At 38.3% G+C, this 24,997-nt stretch overlaps 1 protein-coding gene across 1 annotated transcript in view; it reads left to right on the top strand.

The window, feature by feature from the left end:
* LOC124551018 (serine/threonine-protein phosphatase 6 regulatory ankyrin repeat subunit C-like) overlaps positions 1-24,997 on the top strand; it is a 404,623-nt gene that overhangs the window by 284,143 nt on the left and 95,483 nt on the right. Inside the window, exon 16 of the mRNA XM_047125868.1 lies at positions 6,246-6,347. Within this exon, the coding sequence (XP_046981824.1) occupies positions 6,246-6,347 (102 nt within the window). The remainder of the gene's footprint in view (positions 1-6,245; positions 6,348-24,997) is intronic.

Raw genomic sequence — 24,997 nt, 5'->3', positions numbered from 1 at the left:
GAGTGTCTTACTACTCATTTTTCCAAAGCATCATATCCTATGGTATTATTTTATGGGGAAACTCCACTTGTGTGCATGATATACTATTGCTGCAAAAGAAAGCTATTAGGATAATGACAGGCTCACCATACAAGGCCCATTGTAAACCTTTGTTTACTCAACAAAAAATCATGACAGTAATAAACCTATATATTTATTATGTTTTAATCTACACAAAAAATAACTTACCTAAAGTAAAACGCAGGACAGATATACATTGTTACAACACTGGAACAAACATCTGTATCTATACGCCCTACCACATACTGTCAAAATCAGTTAACAGTTATGAACGTATGGGCCACAAATTATTTAACAAACTTCCACAAACTATACAAAATTTACCAGAGCAACAATACAAAAAAACACTTTATGACTGGTTAGTTTTAAACCAATTCTACAATATAAAGGATTTCATGACCTGTGATATTAAACTGTAACATTAATAACAATTCTGTTCTTTTATAGCATGTACTGTATCATATTATGTGTATGATTTTGTCTATTGCTGTAATGGCTTGTTGTTGTTGTGGTCTTCAGTCCTGAGATTGGTTTGATGCAGCTGTCCATCCTGTGCAAGCTTCTTCATCTCCCAGTACCTACTGCAGCCTACATCCTTCTGAATCTGCTTAGTGTATTCATCTCTTGGTCTCCCTCTACAATTTTTACCCTCCACACTGCCCTCCAATACCAAATTGGTGATCCCTTGATGCCTCAGAACATGCCCTACTAACCAATCCCTTCTTCAAGTCAAGTTGTGCCACAATCTCCTCTTCTCCCCAATTCTATTCAATACCTCCTCATCATTCTTCTGTAGCACCACATTTCGAAAGCTTCTATTCTCTTCTTGTCTAAACTATTTATCGTCCATTTTCACTTCCATACATGGCCACACTCCATACAAATACTTTCACAAACGACTTCCTGACACTTAAATCTATACTCGATGTTAACAAATTTCTCTCCTTCAGAAACGCTTTCCTTGCCATTGCCAGTCTACATTTTATATCCTCTCTACTTTGACCATCATCAGTTATTTTGCTCCCCAAATAGCAAAACTCCTTTACAACTTTGAGTGTCTCATTTCCTAATCCAATTTCCTCAGCATCACCCGACTAAATTCGACTACATTCCATTATCCTCGTTTTGCTTTTGTTGATGTTCATCTTAAACCCTCCTTTCAAGACACTGTTCATTCCGTTCAACTGCTCTTCCAAGTCCTTTGTTGTCTCTGACAGAATTACAATGTCATCGGCAAAACCTCGAAGTTTTTATTTCTTCTCCATGGATTTTAATACCTACTCCGAACTTTTCTTTTGTTTCCTTTACTGCTTGCTCAATATACAGATTGAATAGCATCGGGGAGAGGCTACAACCCTGTCTCACTCCTTTCCCAACCACTGCTTCCCTTTCATGTTCCTCGACTCTTATAACTGCCATCTGCTTTCTGTACAAATTGTAAATAGCCTTTTGCTCCCTGTATTTTATCCCTGCCACCTCCAGTATTTGAAAGAGAGTATTCCATTCAACATTGTCAAAAGATTTCTCTAAGTCTACAAATGCTAGAAATGTAGGTTTGCCTTTCCTTAATCTTTCTTCTAAGATAAGTCGTAGGGTCAATATTGCCTCACGTGTTCCAACATTTCTACGGAATCCAAACTGATCTTCCCCGAGGTCAGCTTCTATCAGTTTTTTCATTCATCTGTAAAGAATTCGCATTAGTATTTTGCAGCTGTGACTTATTAAACTGATAGTCTGGTAATTTTCACATCTGTCAATACCTGCTTTCTTTGGGATTGGAATTACTATATTCTTCTTGAAGTCTGAGGGAATTTCGCCTGTCTCATACATCTTGCTCACCAGATGGTAGAGTTTTGTTAGGCCTGGCTCCCCCAAGGCTGTCAGTAGTTCTAATGGAATGTTGTCTACTCCCGGGGCCTTGTTTTGACTTAGGTCTTTTAGTGGTCTGTCAAACTCTTCACGCAGTATCATATCTCCCATTTCACCTTCATCTACCTCCTCTTCCATTTCCATAATATTGTCCTCAAGAACATCGCCCCTGTATAGACCTTCTATATACTCCTTCCACCTTTCTGCTTTCCCTTCTATGCTTAGAACTGGGTTTCCATCTGAGCACTTGATCTTCATGCAAGTGGTTCTCTTTTCTCCAAAGGTCTCTTTTAATTTTCCTGTAGGCAGCATCTATCTTACCCCTTGTGAGATAAGTCTCTACATACTTACATTTGTCCTCTAGCCATCCCTGCTTAGCCATTTTGCACTTCCTGTCGATCTCATTTTTGAGATGTTTGTATTCCTTTTTGCCTGCTTCACTTACTGCATTTTTGTATTTTCTCCTTTCATCAATTAAATTCAGTATCTCTTCTGTTACCCAAGGATTTCTACTAGCCCTCGTCTTTTTACCTACTTGATCCTCTGCTGCCTTCACTATTTCATTCCTCAAAGCTACCCATTCTTCTTCTACTGTATTTCTTTCCCCCATTCCTGTCAGTTGTTCCCTTATGTTCTCCCTGAAACTCTGTACAACCTCTGGTTCTTTCAGTTCATCCAGGTCCCATCTCCTTTAATTCCCACCTCTTTGCAGTTTCTTCAGTTTTAATCTACAGTTCATAACCAATAGATTGTGGTCAGAGTCCATATATGCCCCTGGAAATGTCTTACAATTTAAAATTTGGTTCCTAAATCTCTGTCTTACCATTACATAATCTATATGAAACCTTTTAGTATCTCCAGGGTTCTTCCATGTATACAACCTTCTTTCACAGCTTAAAGACAATAAAATTATTATTATTATCATTATCATAATAGGCAGAGAGCATATCTTACATTTCCTCAAATGCCAAAAATTGTCACCTAGGAATTAACTTGACATAAAACACCCAGTATAAATTAGAAATTATGAGAATTGTGCTTCCTGAGAAGTTATCTTGAATGCTCGGAATTAATGCTGACGTCTTTATAAATAAATATAGTACTAGTTTTCTTTCAACAATTAAAGAAAAACTGGGACAGTTGCTCTTGTTGCTTTTCACCAACCATACAGACTTTCTTGTTTCTCATCATCCCTGTAGATTAGGAGCTTGAGACCATAGTAAACTCCAGTGCACGCAATGGCCCCTGTGACAAGGAGCAGAAGTACATGAAGTGGACAAGTGTGAACACCACTGAAGCACAGACAGAATATCTGCAGAGTACTCCTTAAGTAATAACCAGTAAATGTAAGCAGACACAAGACTGTTCATCAGAAGTGGCTGTTATACAGGTGAGGCCTTATGCCTTTATCCATGATTCAGCATACCAGACATTGCAGAAGCATTGCAAGCCAATGGTAAAGATCACTGAATAGGCTACATGGATTCATTACTGAATACTGCAATTCATATTGCTATGAATAAATCTAACAAGGTTTATCACCATCAAACAGCTTTCTCAAACTCTCTAGTGACAAGAGAGCACCACAGCACATCTGCTCCCAAAGACCTATTCCAAAAAACTTCTTGACCCTCTACTTAAGACTGCTCTCTTCAAAAATACCCACTCCCCAGGGTGCAGCTGTCTGCTCCTATTTGTCTGTGTTACTCCATCTCTTCCAGTGGCTTCTTATGCCATGATTGCAAAATCACATACTTATGTGTACATTTAATACTAAAGATCATATGATTCGAATGAAGTATCTCAGTGCACTGAATATTTTGGTGCCGCACACTGTGTGCCTTTGGGTGAGAAATAAACAGAATTTTAATAAAAGTTAATGTAAGTAATCACATTTCATTTAAAATCTAAAGTATATTGCTTGAGATTATTGTATGGTTACTGTCAACTATCTAATGAAATATTACAATTTGTATTTAATGTCACAAGGTCATCATTTGTGATTGATTTCAGAGCTTTGAGCTACAGCCTGAATTAATTGTGAAAGTGTTGCTTACACTAATTATTGATGTATCTCATTGCTAATCATTTCAGCAATACTCTGGACTATCCCTCCAAAAAGTTCTAAGACTGATTTTATTTCTGGTATATAAGTGGCAAGTAACTACAGTGGCTATTTGAACTAACAACTGTAAACAATAAATGTGCATTTGACCAGGCAGGTGTGAGCAGGCAGTGTTAAGTAGTAGATGTGCAGCTGTAGAGTGTGAACAGTGTTGTGTACAAATTGCAATGGAGCAACATCTCTAAATCAAGTGTCCAATGAATGGTTTGGAGAAGAGAAAATGTCTACAAAGTTGTGCCACGTACATTGACTCCCAAACAAAAGCAACAATATGTGGATACCTGTCACAACTTGATTGAAATGCAAAACATGAACAGTCCTTTTCCAGAAAAAAATTATCACAGGTGATGAGACTTGGTGTTGCCAATATGAACCTGCCACAAAATGACAAAGTGCAGAAATTCATGAGTGGTCAACTCTCAGACAAGATAACTGACATTCAAGCTAATGTGACTTGCTAATCAGACATCATCCAAAAGAAGGGTTTTTCTGACAATTTTACATGTCCTGTACATTGTACTCAAATGGGAGGAGATTATAGATTGCACATTTTAACTTGACACCTCTCAGTGGAAGTTAGCTGAGTTAGTGCCACTTCAGAATGTTTACTCTCTTTGCCAGCATTAACTGTCTAAAAGTATAGGGTGCCGTACCAATAAGTAGCCATTGGGAATCTAGTGTCGAGTCGTGTGGCATTGTGCATAGTGATTGTTAATATTATTTACATCAACAAGAAAAGAAGCTGTAGCTGGTCCTTTTAGCAGCTCATCATCCACTTTTGTTTCACTTATACACTGTATTAATCAATTACATGTTTGTTTCTGTCATAAGCTATGAACTGGCTACTCTAGAAGAAGGAGGTGTGGCTTGTCACAGCAGCCAGTGTGCTATGGGCTGAGTGCAAGCTTTTGTTCCTTGCATCCTCTACTGAGGGTTCGAGTTAAAGTGCGCAGCCAGTATGTAGAACATAAGAAGCAATAAAACCATTACCTTAACTTTTCTCTATTTTTTATTACTCCAGTTTCTAAACTTTTTGGCCTGATGGGATATGTTAAGTCATTTTATCTTAATGTTGTGTAACTGCTTTTGTTTGTAATAGTCTAGCAAGCATGTGTGTGCAGTATGATAGTGTGATGTCATATATTCTGAGATTGAGTGGTGTCAGGATATCTTGCATCTATGCAGTATGTGTTTACATGTCTAACATTGTCTAATAAATGCTGTCCAATGACATTTCAACCATGTTGTTGTAGTTGGTGTTCACTCACAGTCAGCGGAATTAAGTCCAATTCATGCACCACTCTTCAATGAAAAGTGACCCAGCAATCATGGTGTGCTTGGTACAATGTAGTCTTGTATGCAGCTTGTGGATAACATTTTTGGTTATCATGTGGATAACATTTTTGGTTATCAACTGATTTACTGCATATGTCCTTATCATGTTTCATTACACAATATACGTACAAATGTTAAAAATAACACAAATTTCAATTACATTGGTTGCAGAGTTCAGAGTATTAGGTTACAGATAACATCTTGGTCTTGTTGCACTCATCCCAATGATATGGTGAAATCAGTGTGCTAGTTTTATTTGTATTTTAAGCAGTGCATCCCATAATTCATATCTTTTGCATATAGGTGTAATTTTGTAACTCTTGACCAACACCATTTGCTGTGGAATTGGTTCATATTAGTGTCCATTCCTGGGAGTATCTAATCTGTTAACCATTGCTCTCCAATTCCAAATGCACCTTCCCAATCCAACAGCTATTGTCCTAGATAGGACGTATCCCATTCATGCTGACTGGCAATTGCTTACCAGAAAAAGCTATCAGAGTCTTGTCAGCACTGACACTTCATTGTAATGTCATAATACAAGTCACACATTTCTTCCGTGGCAATTTTATAATGATGTCTTGACACCTGGTCTCCAGTTTAACAAGGTACACACCCATTCACATACACCAGCACACCATACTTTGTTGCAATCATCAGCATTATTCAAATTTCCTGATCTGGCAACCAGTATCGTATGTACTCATTTGAGTAGTAAAATGTCACTGAAGTTTATACCCTTACAGTATATATATCTTTGATTTTTTTTCATGTCCCTCAGGTTCTCCTTCATGATGACAATATGTGAGTGAATGGATGTGATTCTATTATTTACTTGTATCTCTTCATATTTTAGGCCTTGGAAGTGCTACTGGATGCTGGTGCTGATCCAAATATTGTAGATGAATGTGGAGTATCACTGCTCAACATTGTGTCAAGTAGACCTGTGAATACCAAGGTACTGTAATTACATAACAGAAAAAAATGTTTGTTAATTGTTTAATTATATCGGATATGTGATATGGAATTTATTAAATCCCTACATATGACACACATTTCAAGAACACTAAAATAAAATCATTACTTTGAAGTGTTAGCAATACAGACACAAATTTTAAAAAATGCCATAAATGCTGGCTCGCATTGCATAACTAGGAATTCCACTACCTGGCACAGAGAGGAAACTCTGTGTCAATTGAACTATTCTCCTGTTAATCAGGAGGTCATACATATCTCTCAGGGAAAGAAAGCATATAAAAATATGATGTAACAAGATGAAGCATGAATTACTGTCCAAAACTAACTTTTCTATTGAATGTTTATAAGGTTGTTGAATCAGAGGTAATATAATTACATGAAAGTACAAGTATTAACTATTCATTTCATTTCATTATGCACATGAAATGTAAACACAACACAAACCCACATGCAGTTATAAAGAATATATAACACACATTCAAATAACTAATAAAATAGAATTAGAATAAAACACTAGTTACAGCACACATTAAAAAAAATGGTCTAAATGCTGGCATTCATAACTAGAAATTCCTCTACATAGAAAAGAGAGAAAATGCTCAGTGGAAGTAGCACTAGCCTTCTATTAAGTGGGAAAGTTATGTCATACAAATATTTGATGAAAGGACTCAAACAATGGAAAATCCAGGATGGAACATTAACAGTACTATGAAAAGGAAAGTTGCTACTCATCGTATAGTGGAGATGCTGAGTCGCAGATAGGCACAACAAAAAGACTGTCACAAATAAGCTTTCGGCCAACAAAGCCTTTGTCGAAAATAGACAAAACACACACACACACACACACACACACACACACACTGCCAGAGACTGCAGTCACATGTGTGTGTGTGTGTGTGTGTGTGTGTGTGTGTGTGTGTGTGTGTGTGTCTGTCAGTCATCTATTTTTGGCAAAGTCCTTGTTGGCCAAAACATTATTTGTGACAGTCTTTTTGTTGTGCCTATCTGCAACTCAGCATTTCCGCTATTTGGTGAAAGGAACTATTACAAAATGTGATGAGAGAAATCTAACATAAAATGGCAGTAGTAACAAATTATTAATTTGCTCAATTTGTGAAGCTCTTGCTCTTCAATAAATAAAACAGTTCTTCTGAAACTGTGATCATTTATTTGTCTGTATACGAGGGGGGACCCAAAAGAAACTGGACTCCGAGGGCGCTGCCACTCGTAGACGTAGTGCAGGGTTCTCACACTATATGGTGTTAGTTGAGACCTTCATGAGACAGCTGTGCAGACAGCGTCAGTGTAGAGCTGAATGTGCAAGTGTGGTATTGTGTTTCTCAGACTGTTGGCGGATTACCTCTGCGAAGTCGTTATGCCAACTTTAAAAGAACAAAGAGTGTGTGTGAAATTTTGTTTCCTGCTTAAAAAAACTGCAATGGAGACACACCAAACGCTTCAGGAAGCTTTCCAGGAGGACACTATGAGCCGCACACAGGTTTCCGAGTGGTTTGGGTGCTTTAAACGTGGTGAGACGTGTGTTGAAGACCAAGCTCGTTCTGGACGCCCTTCAACATTGCTAAATGAGGAGAACATTGAAAAGGTCCGCCAAAAGATCAACAAGGATCGTAGCCAAACGATCGACCAAATTTCAGCAGAGACAGGAATCAGTTGGAGCTCATGCCAGCAGATTTTGAGTGAAGATTTGCACACAAGACGTGTTGCTGCTAAATTTGTTCCACACCTTCTCATACAGGAGCAAAAAACCATCCGCATGAATGTGTGTCAGGAATTGAAAACAGAGATTGCATGTGATCCAAACTTCTTGAACAAAGTAATTACAGGGGATGAGAGTTGGTGTTACAGGTATGACCCAGAAACCAAGCAAGCATCAAGCCAGTGGAGGACTCCCAACTCTCCCACACCAAAAAAAAGCGAGGCAAGTGAGGTCAAATGTGAAGACAATGATCACTATCTTTTTTGATGGTCGTGAAATTGTGCATCAGGAATTTGTACCCCCTAGCCAGACTGTTAACAAGCACTTTTACGTGGATGTTTTAAGGCGTCTGCGAGAGGATGTGAGGAGGAAATGCCCGGAACTTTGGCAATCAGGTGACTGGTTCCTGCATCACAACGCTCCAGCACACATGGCCTTACGAGTGACCCACTGTTTGGCATCTCAGAGGTGGTCTGTCATTCCCCATGCTCTGTATTCGTCAGACCTAGCCCTGTGCAACTTTTTCCTATTTCCACAGATGAAAAAAATGCTAAAAGGGAAGTGTTATGACGATGTGGAGGTGGTAAAAACAGCTTCGCAAAGGGCACTGGACAGTATCAAACTTGAAGGGTTCCAAACATGCTTCCAATGGTGGGAAAAGAGACTTGACAAGTGCATTTCATGTAATGGAGAGTATTTTGAAGGTGACTGAAGTAATTTTGTAAAAAGGTTCATCAATAAATTTTTTATGACAACAATCGGGTTTCTTTTGGGTCCCCCCTCGTATGTACATTACATCTACCAATTTCCATCCAATTTGAATAATTCCTTCGTGGTGCATCTTTTTTTTCTTTTTTCTTCTTCTTCTACTTCTTCTTCTTTTCTCTTTTTCAGTGTTTCTTGCTGTCATTTGATTGTTGGTTTTTCCAGACTCTAGACTAAACAGTTGTGTTTCTCCTGAGTAACATAACTATGTGTCTTCCCTTTAACCACTTATTATTCTTACAGCATCAAAATTTTTCTGTTTTTGAGCAGGCAAAGGTAACATTGTGTACAAATCTAACAGTAGTCTTTGGTTTATAGCTGTGTACAATGATACATGGAACTTAGCCATTGTACCCGCTTTTACTTAATTGAAGTCTTGATGCTGAGACACTTCTGTTTGAAGATATTTGCCTAGCTATATAATTTCTTTGCTTTTCTATATCATACAATTCCTGTATGTTCTCTACCAGTGTTAAATGTTTTTTACCAGTGTTAAATGTTTTGTAGCTCTTGCTTCAGTACTGCTACAACTACAAGCAATAAAGCTTGTTCGAGAATTTTCTTGCTTGTATATCTTTTCACTTTTTAGATTTACTAGCTTTATTTTCATAACTTTCCTTTTTACTGTGCACATTTTCAGATACATTTTTGACACCAATATACCTAATGTATAACTGATGTTTTTGTGGATGTGTTCTGCTACCTTGTAAATGAGCCTGTAGACAGTAAAAATGAGCCTCATCCTATAACATCAGATGTTTGTTATTCAGAATATTGCACTGGCTTCTTCTTGGCCTAAGTTTGCAGTATTTTTCTTTAAATTAGCGTTGGTGCATATTGGTGCATAGTGTAACATTTCTTAATTCATCAAAATCAATATTTTAAATTTCTTTACAATACAGCATTCAAATCTCTGTACACTGTGTGGCCAATGTTTTTGTAAAAGTATTATGAAAAGGTAATCTGCTACTGACCATATGGCATGGATGATAAGTCGCAGATAGACACACCAAAAAGACTATCACAAATGAAGTTTCCAGCCTGTATGGCCTTTGTCGAAAATAGACAACACCTACACATGCATGCATGCATATACACACACACACACACACACACACACACACACACACACAAACACAAACACACAGTCATGCACCCAAATGCAACTAACACACACACACACACACACACACACACACACACAAACAAACACAAACACACACTCACGCACCCAAATGCAACTCTCACACACACACACACACACACACACACACACACACACACACACACACATGACTGCTGTCTCAGTGAACTGTAGCCACAATGTTGTGCGGCTACAGTTCCCTGAGACAATGCAATGTGACTACACTGCAGTGTGGCTACAGTTCCCTGAGACAGAAGGGTGTGTGTGTGTCTGTTGTCTATTTCTGATGAAGGCTTTATGGGCCGAAAGCTTTATTTGTGACAGTCTTTTTGTTTTGCCTATCTGCGACTCAGCATCTCCACTATATGGCGAGTAGAAACTTTCCTTTTCATAATATTGTTACATTCCATCCTGGACTTTCCAATGTTTTTTAATCTATCTAGAAGTATGTGTAAAGCTGTCCATGATTTCCTCCCAAACCACTTGATCAATTTCAACCAAATTTGGCACACAAACAGCAAACACCACAAGAAAACCACTGTGCAGTTTATAACCTACTAGTATCAATAGCAGCAGAGATATTGGCAACAATGTACTGTTTTGCTCCTGCTTTGTGAACAGGTAGGAGGGGTTGCTCAGGGATAGGGGAACTGGACATAGAGAGTTGTGCAGGAGTACGTAGACAATGGAGGAGCGGATGGACAGAAAAGCATGGGTGTAAGAGATGGGCACACATGTGGTAAGGATAGGGAGAGAGGGACAAGAATATGATGGACAGATAAGGATATTGATGACAGGATGAATGGGATGGATTGGGAGAATGATGGCAGGAGGAGAGGTGGAGACAGAGAGGAGGTGATGGACAAAGGGAGGGGGAGGTAGGTATGGACAGAGTGATGGAGGAGGAGGAGATGGGCAGAGAGAGAGGGAGGAGGGAGTGGACTGATAGAGGTAGGAGGGTGAGGTGGACAGAGAGACAAAGGAGGTGGACAAAGAGAGGGCATAGGAAGAGACTGGCAGAGGGAGAGAGAGGGGAGGGATGAGATGGACAAAGTGAGGAGCAGGATGAGGTGGATAGAGAGAGGGGTAGGAAAAAATAGAGCAGTGAGAGGAGGATATGCACAGTATGCCCCAGTGTTTGTTTCCCTTTTAGTAATGCAATAGGAATGAATGTTACAGCTTAGTGACAACACAATGGATAAATGCACAGCATGTGCTCAGTTTTTTCTACCTCTTTGTAATTATAATAAACAAAAGTTTTACATTTCTTACATTCTATTACCAGTATGTAAGTGTATGCATATCATGCTCAGATTCTTCGAATATAATTTTTTGCACATTTGCTTTCACCAAGGTACAATGAATTTTATCACTTATACTGACAATGTGTCTAAATAAATAGATCGCCAGTGTCAATTGTAGGTGGTATAATACTTTTCGCTCTGCATCCAACATACATTGAGTGCAAAAACTTGTTGTTCATCCAGTCACAATAACTATTTAACAGTGACATTTCTAACATTCACCATTAATCAAATACTTGTAATTTGATAAATCCTTTCTTTACATTTCTTGGTTGTAAAAAGGGCACAATCACTTGCTGACAAGATATCTTCTGACAGCGAGATATCTGAGATAGGAAGAATATGAAACTTTATAATTTCATAACATTTTCTTTCAATGTACAATCATTATCAGCTTTTCCATATAAAAGAGAAACAAGTGGTGGAAAATTGCTTAATTAACCAATAGGTATGTGAACACAACATTGGTACCATGCTAGTACCCACTCCAGCCACAAAGCAGAGATATAATACACTCTAATTGCATTTGGAAGGATGACAGTTCAAACCTGTGTCCAGCCTTCCTGATTTAGGTTTTCCATGATTTCCCTGAATCACTTCATGCAAATGCTGGTATGGTTCCTTTGTAATCCAATGGGGCTAATGACCTCACTGTTTGGTCCCCTCCCCAAAATCAACCAACCAACCCATTAGAGATATTTTATTCCCTCATGAGTGAGAACCCTCCATACATTTTCAGACCTATGTCATGCAATATCTATGAGTATTATGATACAACTTATTTATTATTTCAATAAAAATAAGATTTGTCATCTGCCCTAAGAGACACTATGCATGGTACACTGGATATCTCATATAAATATCAGTTACAAATGTTGCAAGTTATACAAAAGCTATTATTTTCTTGGTTCACTGTGACCCCAGTGAAGCAGCATTGACCTCTACCTATTTGTACCAAGACTTCATAATACAGTGGCAGCAGCCCCATTTATTAATTGCATCATGCAGTTGCCAGTTCTCCAATACTTGCCCGATTTGTTACTTTTCCTCTCTCTTCATTAATGAACGACCATAAACCTTTTGAGTAGTTCTTTCCCTTATCTATAGACATCCTGATGAATGATGCTTTAGTTTCTCTGATAAAACTACAGTACTCTTTCTTTTTTATTTTATATAGTGTGTTGTAGGCCTCAGTATTTTTTTGTTTGGAGAGGTCATAACACAATCTCAGATTATTTCTGGCACGGATTACTTCTTCAGTCACCCAGCTTTTCTTTTTTTGTTGCTATTTGACAAGCCTTTTACTAACAGGACATGTAACATCATAATAATAATTGAATGAAGCAAAAAACTGGTTCCATCTGGTGTTTGCATCTTTAGCTGCATATATTGTTTCCCAGTTTTCTGCCTCGAATCTAAGCTGCACCTGAGATTTGAGACTCGAAATTCAAGGGGAGAGAAAAGTTTTAGGCCGCACCTCCAAATCGAAACCAAGTTGGTCCATTGTAATATGAGACAAAATTTAGGTTGAACGAATGACGATACAGCTACAGTAGTTTGGTTCAAGTCGTAAACTTAACAGTTAAGCTTTACCAGGTAGCCATTGCTTTGCGTCAGGCGCTCCGTCCTTATTTATACGGGTATCCTTCCTTTTTCATGTGCTTTGTGTGGTTTGAATTGATTGCTTACTTTTCTTTGATCTGATAAGTGCCGATCTCTTTGTTATAGGTGTTTATGTCACTCTAAGCTGAAAATGCATTATTGTACCGTATCACGCATTGTTTGTCACATTCTGATGATGTGTGTTTACGACCTGTCGCCGCTCACGGCATGGCTCACTTTTGTGCACGCTACTGCTACTTACAATTAAAAAAAAAGAGAGGAATCGTCTCATTAGCGAAACAATGGCAAGAGACTGCTATTTGTTGTTACTTGCACTGATGGTTTGTTTGATAATGATCAACAAGCACCAAATAATAGACTGCGTGTGATAGAAGATGTTCTGAATGAGAGTTTAGCAAAAATTTTTCTCTGTTTGAAAATCTTTGCAGACGCCTCTTTAGTACGTTACATTCTGCACAGAAATTAGAGTCATCTTAGATTTAAAAATCTAGTCAATTGCCATGCTTCATTTCTGATTGTATCACTATTAGGCATAAGAATAATACGAATATAAACATGACACGCTATATATATTCGTCCGCGTTTGCTGTTGTCTCACTCTAGTTTTGTAGTTTATTAGACAGACAGGGTTTAAATGAGATAGCAGCAGAAAAGAATGCATGGCAAAATGTTTATATTCATATTATTCTTATGGTGAAGAGAATACTGCATGTGATTCACAATTCATAAAAGTTCCTATTAGCAACCATCTCTTCTCAAAGGTAGGAAAAAATTCAGAAAGTAGAGTTGGCCATATTGACAAACATCCCAAACAGTCTTGCCAGTCGGATTTTCGTAGTACATTGAAATGATGCTACTTTCGAAGATGAACAATACGGAATTTGTATTTACTTTGTTGGATAATGTATGAAAATGCAGTGGTCCAAACTCGCGGTGGAGAAAAAAATCTCGTCTTCCACCTTTTTTTTTTAATTTATTTACCGACGCAGAGGTTTTGGCGCCAGTATTTATCTTTGTGCCTGCAAAGCATGCCTGTGTAGCGCTACATATATTCGACGGCAGAAGTTAGTTGTGGCGGCACCTACCAACATTTTTCAGAACTTCTGCTTACTTTGCACTCGATTCTAAGCCGCAGGCAGGTTTTTGGATTACAAAAACTGGGAAAAAAGTACGGCTTAGATTCGAGTAAATACGGTAACTTCAGATATTCCTCCTTCACAATGGTCCACCTAAAACTAATTATTGGCCTTTTTCTTGCCTATCACAAATTAAATAAACTCTCTGCATATATTTAAATACACTCAAATGACTACAATCAGGAACTCGGTTTCCACAGGCAACCCAATCTTCCCCTTGATCAGTAACAAAAGGTATAAAATCACTTTTTTGAACATAAAGCAATGGCTAGTATGTGACCTGCAAAAGTTAGAAAATAAACAGGGGGGAGGAGGAAGGCTGGGAACTGGCAGCTGGTAGGAGGACAGGGAGAAAGGGAACGTGATCTGACAGTTTTAACATCAACACCAAAAACAGGTATCTACCATTGCCAGAGTTAAGTGAGAAGAGCCCTAGGTAGAATGTGGAGTAGGAAATGTGCAGCACACTTCAACTGAGGCCAAGAAGCCTAGGAATGTACAAAGTCTTAGGAAGAAGAAAGTGCTGTTGCTAGGGAGTAGCCATGGGCGACGTGTAGACCCTTAGTTACAGGAAAGTTTAGGGGCAGTGTACCAGGCCACCAGTATCTTCAAGCCAGATGCAGGGCTAACTCATGTGATAGAGGACCTAGGGTCTTTATGTAAGGAATTTACAAAAGAGGACCATGTAGTGATAGTGGGTGGGGTGGGAAACAGTTTGGACAGGGATGGGGCATATGACATAGGTGGTGACCTGGACAAGATATCTTCCCTGACTCATGGCACAAATGTAAACTATGTTGAGCTGTTCCAGCATCATGGTCGACCAAACCTTGATGGAGCTGTGAGGTGAATCAATGTGGGGTTATGGATGGCTCTGAGGACACCCAACTTTGCTTATGTTTCTCTGGTGCCCATCGGGACTATCAGTTGATGGGGTTTCACTAGGCATGGCCTACACCTAAGCAGGACTGGGAAGGGAAGATTGGTACAGCTGATTCATGAAAGTATAGGGGGTGGATCTCTGGCCACTCATGGTCAAATACCTTTTGTCATAGGTAGGAAAAGTAGGTCTTTCTTAGAATAAATCCAGACAACAGGTTCCCCTGCCTAAAGAGTATCTCCAGCAGTTTAAAAAATACTCAAACAGTCCCTCACAAGACAGAGTTTTAGCCGGCTGGAGTGGCCAAGTGGTTCTAGGTGCTACAGTCTGGAAATGCGTGACCACTATGGTCGCAGGTTCGAATCCTGCCTCAGGCAGGTTAGTTAGGTTTAAGTAGTTCTACGTTCTAGGGGACTGATGACCTCAGAAGTTAAGTCCCATAGTGCTCAGAGCCATTTGAACCATTTTCGAACAGATTTTAACACTTCAAATATCACATATACCAGATGTCACAAAGAAAAACAAACCATTGGAAAGAGTAACATGGGGCATTCCACAAACTTAACAATCCTCCATCAAAACATGCAGTCAATAAAAAATAAAATACAACTATTAGAAGTTGAGCTCCAATCTTTGAACTGCACAGGAGTTTGTATTACTGAGCACTGGTGTAGAGACACACAAATCCAACATGTAGTATTGTCATTGTATGAAAAGGCAAACTCTTACTGCAGAACTACTTCAAGGGGTAGATGATCATGCATTTATATCAGAAAAGGAACACAGTTCAAATCAAGACATGACCTCAGTACAGTAAATGAAGTCAAACACTTTGAAATATCAGCTATTGAATTAATAGGGCTTGATATCACCAAGAAATTAGTCATTTTATGTGTGTATAGATCTCCCAGTGGCAATGTGGACACTTTTTTCAATAAATTAACGGAAGTTCTAGATAAAGTCTCAAGTACAAAGGTCAACATAATTCTGTGTGGGGACATTAACATCAACACTAATATCATAAATGAGTCCAGCAGCACTTTCATAAACATCCTTCAAAGTTTTGACATGTCCCTATTGGTCAATAGTGCAACAAGGGTTACCACAATGACTGCATCAGTAATTGACCGTGTGGCCACAAATATGGACAGGGAAAAATGTGACATAGCTGTAAAAGATCTTGGACTATCAGATCATCTCTGTCAAATAACAACAATAAAATCAGGCATTGAATCATTCCCTGAACTACAAGCCTACAAACTACATCTATCAGAAATCAGAATAAAAGATTTTTCAAAAGAGCTAGAAAAACAAAGCTGGGATGTAGTGTATAAGCAAACCAATGTGAATATGAAATTCTCTAAATTCTCCACATTGTTTAAATTGAACTATGAAAAGGCATTTCCAAAAGTAAGCATCTCTGTATCAACTTATCACAAAAACAGATGGATAAAAGCAGGTATTAAGAAGTCCTCCCAAACACTTAAACACCTCAGTTCCATGAAAAAGGTCCACAATGATCCAGAATTCTTAAATTTCTATCATAGATACAAAAAGATCTATAGGAAGCTGCTGATTGCTGAAAAAAAGACATTCAATGACAAAATAATATATAATGCAGAGAACAAAGGCAAAACATTTTGGGATGTTATAAAAAAGGAAATGGGGAGAGGCAAACAAATGCAGAATAACATACTGCTAATGGAGGGGGATAAGGTAATAAATGAACCACAACATAAATGAGCATTTTTCAAATATTGCTGAGAAGTTACAGCAACAATTCCCCAAAACAAATATAACATCTGCAAATAATGTTGCACTAAATACAATGATGTTAGTTCCAACCGCTGAGAATGAAGTTAAAGACTAAAAAATAAGAAGTCAATAGGCTGAGATGAAGTACCAATATGTGTACTGAAATAATGCATAGGGATTATACAAGACCCCTTAACAAATATAATAAATGAATCCTTCACATCAGGGACATTTCCAGAGAAGTTAAAACAGGCAAGAGTTGTACCTTTGCTTAAGAAAGGTAATGCAGAAGACATGGAAAATTACTGGCCCATTTCCCTGCTGTCATCATTCTCAAAAATAATACAAGCAATTATGAAAGACAGATTAATGAATTACCTGAATAAATACAATCTTTTAAGCAGATCACAGTTTGGCAAAATATGGAGTCAATCATAATAGAATTCATGAAAGTTGTACTTCATGCTCTTGATAAAAATGATTGTGACAGGCATATTTTTGGATCTTCCTAAGGCATTTGAAACAGTCAACCACAAGATCCTATTAAATAAATTAGAGGTATTAGGAATAAGAGGGGTAGCTAATGACTGGTTTAGATCATACCTAACAGATAGGGTACAAAGAGTAGAGATAACACATACTTCAAATAGATCTAAACGTTTAGTAAAACACTTATCAGAATCAAAATACATCAATATAGAGGTTCTGCAAGGTAGCATATTATGACCAATACTGTTCCTGATATGCATCAATGACTTTCCCAGTAGTGTTGCTCATGGTGAAAATAATTCTCTTTGCTGGTAACAGCAATATTATAGTCACTGAGAAAACAAGAGAACTCCTTGCCAAGAAAGAAAATGAAACTCTCACGGAAGTTTGTGGTTGGTCAATGAGCGATAAAGTGACATTGAAAATAAAGAAAACTAATGCCATGAATTTCAGTTTGAAGAGGTAAAATGACTATGTTAAATTAAATGTAGATGCACCTCTATAGAGTGTGTAACAAAAGCAAAATTTCTGGGAATGAATATTGATTCGCAGTTGAAGTGGTGTGAACGCACAAAGGTACTTGCAAATAGAATGTCATCAGCATGTTATGCCCTTAGAATCCTATCATCAGTGTGTAATATACAGTGTCTTTTAGTTACATATTCATATCTACACTCAGTTATTAGTTATGGCATTCTTTTTTGGGGAACAAACACACAAAATATGAACACAATTTTCAAGCTCCAGAAAAGAGCCATAATAATAATACCCAAAAAACTAGTCATTGTAAAGATCTCTTCAAAACACTAGGGATTTTAACTGCTCCAGTCAGCTGTACACATCAAATATAACATTGGTAATTACTGCACAAACAGCTCTGTTCATGACCATGCAACAAGAGATAAACTCAACTTACATTTACCAAGAAAAAATAAACATAAACCTCAAAACAACATTCTCTACCAAGGAATAAAACTGTAAAATAAATTACCAAAAGAGATGAAAGAAATTGCAAAAATACACTTATTTAAAAAGGCAGCTAAAAAGTACCTGTTATGCAATACTTTTTGTACATTGAAGGATAAAACAGAGTAGGCATTTGATAAAATAAAGTTTTTACAAATAAATAATAATAATAATGATTATAAAACATCCAACATTCCTCATGAAACCTTCACTTTATGCTTTTTTCCCTTCCTGTATTAAATTAGTTGGATGGTAGCATTATCTGGTTGGCAGTTTTCATGTAGCCATGACGCTACACAGCTGTCACACAGACACTTACTTGCCCAAGATATGAATGTTAGATTCATTCATCCACCCATGGACATTGCAAGTATCATTGCTGGTGCTCATTTGTACATATATTTTGCAAAATAGGCACTGTAGCAATATTTGATCAGTGATTAACATTGTCGATTTACATTACCAACTAAAGTTTCATCTTAGGTAAGGTATTTCATATTACTCACCACATTTCTTGCATTTTTTATTGTGTCACATTTTAATATTTCCCTGTTATGCCTATAGAATTTTTTTTAAATTTAAATATGGTGACTTAGCTATAAAAAAAAGTGATGATGTGTAGGGCCTAATGATGTTACATATCGCATAATGGAGATTCAAGTACTGAATGTATTTTTTGCGGTTCACTTCTTATATGAAATCTTCTGTGATTTTATATCTGAAGATTACTAAATAATGAGCTCAAGCTCGTAATCAGTAAAGAAAATATGATTTTTATCCACACTTGTAGGTGAGTATCCAATCCACATAGAGTTGCAATTCAGTTCCTGAATTGACAATGTCTGCTGACCTGTGCATTAATCCAGGATCTGCAAATTTCCTGGAGATTTCTTCAGAATCCACTGAAAACCTACATTAATTCAGGACCTGGACAATTCCTGTGGCTGCAAGAATTTCCTCAGGATCCACTGACATCTTGATTTGTCCTTGATGGATGATTTTTCTTTTTCTCCTGCTCTCTTCATTGGTGTCCTGTACTAGCCAGACATGATGCAGCATTCCTCTTTTTGGTGTTGGTGCTTAATGCAGTGTTTATTGATTAATGGGCCCTGCACTTCAAGGAAGGTCAATGAACCACCACATCTCTGGAAATGTTTCATAAGAGAGTTTATTTTCCATTATTCTTATAAGAAAATATTAGCTCTCTTTTTAGCTTCAAAGTAATCTTTTCATAAATATCCAAGTTCAGCTGATGAGTTGAGAACAAGGTTAATTATTTTCAGTTGTATAACCAAACTTGGAATAAAGGTAACAACTTGCCAAATCGTAAGACACTGAACTGTCAAGAGGCTCATGAAACACACACACACACACATCAACACAGCTACAACACACAATGTCAGGACTGCAGTTCTCCAGCTTGACTGGGATGAGGGGTTGTGTCAGTTGGAGGAAGGTGGTGAGTGAAAGAGTGGGTTGTTGAAGGGTAGCTGATGGTTCAGAATGAAACAGCAGGGCTGTGAAATAGGAATTGGGGGAGGGATAGGAAGCTGGTGCAAGGGATAAGAATTTGACACAGGGGCACTGGCACCAGTGAATTTGTGCAGTGCCTGATGGGGATGACATGGAGAAGCGGATTGGAAGAGGTGACAGAAAAAAGGAAGGGGAAACTGAGGAATAGGATGTGGGTGCAGAATGAGTGAGGTTAGGGTCCTTGGGTGGGTGGAGGTGAATGTTGGGCATGGAGTCAGGGGAGATTAAAACCAGGAAGATTACAGGAATTGATGATGTAGATGTGTAGCTCGAAAAAACTGGTGTTGTGAGAGGGAGAGACAGCAGGTGCATGGCACAGGAATTGAACACAAAGGCATCAGGGCTTGTAAGTCCGTGTAGTGCTAGATGACAGTGACATGGAGGAGTTGATTGGTGGGAGGTGAGAGAACAGAGGAAGGGGAAACACCCACATTTCTATCATGTACCATTGCTGCCTTTCTCTGAATCATCAACCATCCATCCCCATATTTATTGAGTTGTTATCTTTACCCCCAAATTATTTACTTTCTGTCAGAATCTACCAGAACACAGATGCCTAGCATTAAACATTATATTCTCAAAGTTTAGCAATGTCTGTAAATAATACTGCATGAATTATATTTAGTACATTCATTTTAATTAATTCCAAAGCTTTCGGGTTCCAGAACATAATTATTTAATATTCTTGAAATTTAAAAAAAACCATGTAATTCCCTTGCATTTCTTTGCTAATAAAACTTCTCAGATCAAATTGTATTGGCCATCTGATGTGTTGATAAATTGCTCTCTTGCAGTTTTCAATACAAACATAGTCATTGTGAAAGGACGATACATGCCATCAATCAGTTCTTAATAGAGGTTCAATATTTTTATTATATTAATTGCAGGCTCAGTCATAAAGTGTTTGATTTTAATTATTGTAATACATCATAACAAAGCTTTTGACAATATGGACCCCATCTTCTCACGGTCATTGACCATTGGCTAAAATGATTGTCAGCACTGTACAGGTCCACATCACAGAGGAGTATGCTGCTGATTTGTCACAATCAATTAAATTTCACATGAAATAGAAGATAACTTGAGAACAGAGCTAATACAAATCTACTGAAATAAAATTTACCTGATATCACAAAGGTGGGGAAGAAATCAGTGTTATTGTCAATCATAACTTTCCCCACATAACTTAATCATAGCTAATACTTGGTTCAAGAATCATGAAAGAAGGTTGTATACATGGAAGAATCCTGGAGATACTAGAAGGTATCAGATAGATCATATGATGGTAAGACAGAGATTTGGGAACCAGGTTTTAAATTGTAAGACATTTCCAGGGGCAGATGTGGACTCTGACCACAATCTATTGGTTATGAACTGTAGATTAAAACTGAAGAAACTGCAAAAAGGTGGGAATTTAAGGACATGGGACCTGGATAAACTGACTAAACCAGAGGTTGTACAGAGTTTCAGGGAGTATGGAGTATAGCTGAGACTACAGGACTGTTGGCTAAACAGCCTTATGGTACTCTTGTTCCAAGCATGCCATTTGTTTCGACTACGAGAAGAAAGAAGAAGTTAAATGCTGATGAGTACCTCTTTTTATGGGCTAAAGTTGGCAATGGCAACTGTAAAATAAAGATCAATGGTGATTGTATGATTTATTATAGACAATAAAGTGTGCCACAGCAATGCCTCTGCGACGTGGTTACCGTCGTCACTGGCGGCGCAGTGTACCTGTGTAACGCAGGTTGAAGGCGATTGGTATTGACTTGGCTGGGCAGTTTAATAAACAGCAATTGATTGGAGGTCAAAATGTTTTCCGTGGACTCCATGTAAACTTTACCTGTGATGTACAAACAGTGTTTGGAGGCAGTACCTGGCTGACACTTGCTGTATGGGGCAATCAAGCAGGTTATGGTGGCCTTGAAGCATTTCCAGATGCAAACATTTTGGCTTGGAAGACTTGGAGTATTTCTGAGACTACAGGACCGTTGGCTAAACAGCCTTATGGTACTCTTGTTCCAAGCACGCCATTTGTTTTGACTACGAGAAGGAAGAAGAAGTTAAATGCTGATGAGTACCTCTTGTTATGGGCTAAAGTCAGCAATGGCAGCTGTAAAATAAAGGGAACAATTGACAGGAGTGGGGGGAAGAAATACAGTAGAAGAAGAATGGGTAGCTCTGAAGGATGAAGTAGTGAAGGCAGCAGAGGATCAAGCAGGTAAAAAAATGAGGGCTAGTAGAAATCCTTGGGTAACAGAAAAAATATTGAGTTTAATTGATGAAAGGAGAAAATATAAAAATGCAGTAAATGGAGCAGGCAAAAAGGAATACAAACGTCTCAAAAATGAGATCAACAGGAAGTGCAAAATGGCTGAGCAGGGGTGGCTAGAGGACAAATGTAAGGATGTAGAGGCTTATCTCACTAGGGGTAAGATAGATACTGCCTACAGGAAAATTAAAGAGACTGTTGGAGAAAAGAGAACCACTTGTATGAATATCAAGAGCTCAGATGGAAACCCAGTTCTAAGCAAAGAAGGGAAAGCAGAAAGGTGGAAGGAGTATATAGAGGGTCTATACAAGGGTGACATACTTGAGGACAATATTATGGAAATGGAAGAGGATGTAGATGAAGATGAAATGGGAGATACAATACTGCCTGTAGAGTTTGACATAGCTCTGAAAGACATGAGTCGAAACAAGGCCCCGGGAGTAGACAACATACCATTAGAACTACTGACGGCCTTGGGAGAGCCAGTCCTGACAAAACTCTACCATCTGGTGAGCAAGATGTAAGAGACAGGCGAAATACCCTCAGACTTCAAGAAGAATATGGTAATTCCAATCCCAAAGAAAGCAGGTGTCGACAGATGTGAAAATTACCGAACTATCAGTTTAATAAGTCACAGCTGCAAAATACTAACATGAATTCCTTACAGACGAATGGAAAAAGTGGTGGAAGCTGACCTCAGGGAAGATCAGTTTGGATTCCGTAGAAATATTGGAACATGTGAGGCAGTACTGACCTTACAACTTATCTTAAAAGAAAGATTAAGGAAAGGCAAACCTACGTTTCTAGCATTTGTAGACTTAGAGAAAGCTTTTGACAATGTTGACTGGAATACTCTCTTTCAAATTCTAAAGGTGGCAGGGGTAAAATACAGGGAGCGAAAGGCTATTTACAATTTGTACAGAAACCAGATGGCAGTTATAAGAGTTGAGGGGCATGAAAGGGAAGCAGTGGTTTGGAAGGAAGTGAGACAGGGTTGTAGCCTCTCCCCGATATTATTCAATCTGTATATTAAGCAAGCAGTAAAAGAAACAAAAGAAAAATTCAGAGTTGGTATTAAAATCCATGGAGAAGAAATAAAAATTTTGAGGTTCACTGATGACATTGTAATTATGTCAGAGACAGCAAAAGACTTGGAAGAGCAGTTGAATGGAATGGACAGTGTCTTGAAAGGAGGATATAAGATGAACATCAACAAAAGCGAAACGAGGATAATGGAATGTAGTCGAATTAAGTCGGGTGATGCTGAGGGAATTAGATTAGGAAATGAGACACTTAAAGTAGTAATGGAGTTTTGCTATTTGGGGAGCAAAATAACTGATGATGGTCTTAGTGGAGAGGATATAAAATGTAGACTGGCAATGGCAAGGAAAGTGTTTCTGAAGAAGAGAAATTTGTTAACATTGACTATAGATTTAAATGTCAGGAATTCTTTTGTTAAAGTACTTGTATGGAGTGTAGCCATGTATGGAAGTGAAACATGGACGATAAATAGTTTAGTCAAGAAGAGAATAGAAGCTTTCGAAATGTGATGCTACAGAAGAATGCTGAAGATCAGATGGGTAGATCACATAACTAACCAAAAGGTATTGAATAGGATTGGGGAAAAAAGAAGTTTGTGGCACAACTTGACTAGAAAAAGGGTAGGACATGTTCTGAGGCATCGAGGGATCACCAATTTAGTATTGGAGGGCAGCATGGAGGGTAAAAATCGTAGAGGGAGACCAAGAGATGAATACACCAAGCAGATTCAGGAGGATGTAGGTTGCAGTAGGTACTGGGAGATGAAGAAGTTTGCACAGGATAGGGTAGCATGGAGAGCTGCATCATATGCTGTTCCAAGATGGCCGCCGAGTAAGTGATGCCAGAAACTATTTCCAGGAAGTTAAGTGATTTAGACAGGAATATAATTTAGTTTAACGTCAACAACGAATTAAATACGTGCATTAGTGTATGGTTGAGTCTTGCCGTTAAAGGTTTGACTTTTCTTTACGTATTTTTTCAGAAAACACGAAAAGATCGTAACTTTGCGAAGTCACGCTTAGGCTTAAATTTTGTAAACGTGTTTGTTTCTTGTTTCACGGTAATTTAACTAGTTTCTCGGTAACAAATAAGTAAACTATCGTAAATAGCATATAACTTCATTGTTTTAATACAGATTTCAGGAAAACAGCGTAACTTTATATCAGAAACTTGCTTATATACATTTGTGAATAGGCTTAATTCTTGTAACGTCTTGTTTGATTTTCGGTAATTTAATTGCTTTATTCTAGCTAAAGTATTATTTTTGCCATGAGTGAGAAGTGCCTGACTTGCCATAGAATTGTTAGTTCCGGGGTTTGGTGTGATAGATGCAGTAGTTTTTTTACTGGGGGGAATGCAGTGGCGTGGGTGTCAGGAAAGTGGATCAGGCTCATCAGTGGTTATGTAGGATTTGCAGCAGAGATAGGAAGATAGTGGAACAGGAGGGGAAAATTGCTGCCCTTCAGGCTGAGCTAGATCAGGCTAGGGAAGATCTGGACAGGTTAAGGAGGGAGAAGGGCAAAGAGAGGTGGGAAGTGGCAACGGGTAACAGAAGGAACAGGCCTAGAACTAAGTCTGACAGTTTTGTGGTGAATGTCAAAAATAAGTTTGACCTATTGCTTCAGTTAGAAACTGATGAGCCTCAAGCAGAGGTAGGTGTAGACAGGACACAACAAACTTTCAAGAGGAAATTGAAAAAGAATGTAGGAAAGTCATCGAAAAGGAAGAAAGTTTTGTTGTTAGGCAGTTCTCATGCCAGAGGTGTAGGCCACCTTCTGCAGGAGGAATTAGGACCAGAATACCAGGTCACAAATTTTTTCAAACCAAGTGCTAGTCTGGATCAGGTGACAGAGGATTTAGGTTCACTCTGTAAAGGATTCACCAGGGAAGACACTGTGGTTATTGTGGGAGGGCCAGGGAACAGCATCGACAGAGATCCTGGGTACAGTATAGAGTATGACCTGGTAAAGATTGCGTCGGCATCGAGACACACCAATGTTGAATT

The sequence above is a fragment of the Schistocerca americana genome, chromosome 1 (assembly GCF_021461395.2).
Source record: "Schistocerca americana isolate TAMUIC-IGC-003095 chromosome 1, iqSchAmer2.1, whole genome shotgun sequence".
Taxonomy (NCBI): Eukaryota; Metazoa; Arthropoda; class Insecta; order Orthoptera; family Acrididae; genus Schistocerca; species Schistocerca americana.
This window is presented reverse-complemented; position numbering and strand designations above follow the sequence as displayed.